The sequence below is a fragment of the Oryzias melastigma genome, linkage group LG10 (genome assembly GCF_002922805.2).
Source record: "Oryzias melastigma strain HK-1 linkage group LG10, ASM292280v2, whole genome shotgun sequence".
In the NCBI taxonomy this organism is placed as follows: Eukaryota; Metazoa; Chordata; class Actinopteri; order Beloniformes; family Adrianichthyidae; genus Oryzias; species Oryzias melastigma.
In genome coordinates, this window is record NC_050521.1 from 23,621,643 (window position 1) to 23,624,667 (window position 3,025).

General features: G+C 36.5%; 1 protein-coding gene across 2 annotated transcripts in view; it reads left to right on the forward strand.

Moving 5' to 3' along the window:
- get1 (guided entry of tail-anchored proteins factor 1) overlaps positions 1-511 on the forward strand; it is a 6,392-nt gene extending 5,881 nt beyond the window's left edge. For both annotated transcript variants that reach the window (XM_036213936.1, XM_024283552.2), the window contains exon 5: positions 233-511. In XM_036213936.1, coding sequence (XP_036069829.1) covers positions 233-321 — 89 coding nt within the window. In that variant the 3' untranslated portion in view covers positions 322-511. The remainder of the gene's footprint in view (positions 1-232) is intronic.
- The last annotated feature ends 2,514 nt before the right edge of the window (positions 512-3,025 follow it).

Sequence of the window (3,025 nt, forward strand, 5' to 3'; positions counted from 1 at the left end):
TTCATTTAAGCTGGTCTCAGATGGAGCAGATGCTGGAAGCTCTAAAACCTAAACCTAATATTGCAACCATTTGAAGATGAATATTTTTTCGTCTTTATTAGTGCAAATGAAATATGAACCTGTTTGAACCCATAGCAGAGAATATATGTAATATCTGAACTTTAATTTTCAGTGCGCACTTTGAACCCTTTTGGTCTCCAACACCTTTAATAATGGAGCTCTTTCTTTTCAGGTGGAGTGGGAATCACCTGCTGGCTTGTGGTCTGCAACAAAGTCGTCACACTGGGATTTAATGTCTTCAGCCAAAGATCTCAGCTGTAAAAAGGTGCAACATATGAACAATCATCACTTGACAAAAACTTAAAAAATGCAGCGCATTTTAGCAAAAGTGCAAAATTAAGTTATTGGTTTAAATTATGTGTTGTTTTGTTTGATTATTTTTTATGTTTTCGTTTGTAAAAAAATGTTTTCAAACTGTTAAGACAGTTGAATAAAAAATGTCAATACTTAAGTGAGTTTTTTTTCAATGGAAATCCAAGAAATTCCAGCCTTCCTTAAACAACACAAAGACACAATTGTTTACACATTTAAAATACACTCAAGGATAAAATGATGAATCTCTCAACAGACAAATAAAATAATTTCACAAAAACAAAGAACTACCCGGGTCAATTCCCTTATGAATGGATCACCATGCTAAAAACAAACCAGTTTAGACTATTGCTTATTGATGCTCTCAAAGCAAGAAAATGAAAGTCTCATTAGCTGTCAAGCACCAAGATGTGTGAAATTGGATCTCTGCATTTGACCCATCCACTGAGGGAGTGGTGAGCTGCAGACACAGCTGCGCTCAAGAACCATTTGGTGGTTTAACTCTCCAATCCATCTCCCCAGGCCTTGGGCTTCATGGCGCCCTAGGCAAAAAAATAATTTTACTTCCCTCTAGAGTTTAAGATTGCCAGAGCTGGGGCTCGAACCAGCATCCGCTTAGGTCGCCTATGCACAGAGCCGGCCCCGCAACTCCCTAATGCTGAGTGTCAAGCATTTTTAGACTATTCAGTATGACTCCTTTTCCAATGGAACTGAAGACCTTCTAGTCTCAGAGCAGACACTCTTCCACCGGACCTCATGGCTGCTGACAGGGAGAAACGTCTTCTCTGGTAAAAGACGCTCAGGCACAAGGTAAGATAGACAGGTCCAAGCTGGGCAAAAGTGACCCTTTTTCCAGTCAAGGTTTTCTCAATGTATTTATCTTCATTGGGGCATGTTTTTGAAAATAAACTTCTGGGCGACCCTGATTTTTGACTAAAATCCTATATGGCATCCAGAAATCCAATATGGCTGCCCTCAACATTTCAATGTACAGCAAACTTTTTTCTGATTCACTTTACACCCCTTAAATGTTTTGAAAAACAGATACAAATATGATACCAATGTATCAAACAAACCCATCAAAACTAGTCTGAGACTTCTTGATGTCAAAACATCATCATAGCGGCGCGATGACCCCCTGAACTCAACTAAGTGTCCACCGTTTTCCGTGTCCATCTTCTTTAGAAATAACGCTCCTTGACGTCATATTGGATTTTAGGCAAAAGTGTGGCCCTAAAGTTTATTTTGAAAGGTATGTGCCAAAGAAGATGAATCTATTGAGAGAACCTTGAAAAAAGGGCAATTTTTGCCCAGCTTGGACCTGTCTAAGACTTCCTCCCTGGATGGGCCGTCGCCAACGGAACCGAGATGTTCCTTTCATCTGCTGCCGAATCAACTTAACGGATGTCCAAGTAAAACTGAAAGCAACTCTATTCACATTCTAACTCTTACCAAAAAAAAAAAACCTTTCAGGAAACTACTGGGTTTCTAGGCTCAGCCTTTATGTTTCAAAACTTGCTTATTCATTTGGCTTAGTAACTGCTAAGATCTTGAACTAGAGCTCAAACTCAAATGTGTTTCTTAGAGTTTCAGAATAATTTTCTACAGAAATGTTTGCTTTTTTTGTTCTCTGTTGAGAAATCTTTCATTGAATGCTTTTTCCCCTTTTTGTGTGTTTTGATTATTACATGTTTTTACTTATTTTACTTTATTATAATTTTTTTTTATGACAATAATAATAATGTAGTCTTGCTGCCAGCAGATGGTGCTGTTTCACACGTTTTAATCTCTGGAATGCCCACCACCTCAAAGAATTGACAGAAAATATGTTTGGATTATTATGTTTTATAAACCCTTTGATGAAATCCACCAAAAAAAAGTGTGATATTGCTTTAAAATGTGATATAGATGGTACGAATTATGATAAATGGGGTGATGTGGTGAGTTTTTGCTCACAAGTGATACAGAAATGTTGACATGAGAATTCTGGGGTAAAAAAAAACCCCATAACTTTACCTTTTTTCATGCTGGATTTTAACTCTAAGAACTACAATCTTCCACACAGAACAAATGAAAGCCCATCTGGAACATCTTTTTGCAACATTTATTTATTCTGTTTGTGCAAATATGCTTAATAGGCAGAAATGTGCTGAAGAAAAATGTTTTCTTTGTAATACTTTTTAAATATTTCATAAATACTAGTTTGTTTTTAATAAAGTAGATGATTGATCACATGCAAAATACATTAAATTCTTGAAAAGATGCAGACTTTGAATTGATTTTATCTGCTTGCAAAACAAAGACGCTGGAATGATTTAAATGTAAAAACAAAAGTTACAAAGGAGAAATTGTGCTCAGCTAGCCAGATATAAAAATGGAAAGTCAGGTAACACTGCAAAGTGGCTGAAGGAAAACAAGCTTCCCAATGTACGGTGGCCCTGAAGTGCAAATCACACCAACAAGTCATTCAATGCAAAGACATATTAAAGATCGCAATGGCCTTTAAAACAATTCAAAAAGCATTGGCATAGCAAAAAAAACTCCCCAAACAATTTTTTGAAAAGGAAAATTAATTTCTAAAAAAGAAAAAATGTTTCCTGTCCACCAGATCATATGATATGATATCAGCTGAAGGGCAGTCTGCAGTCATAAC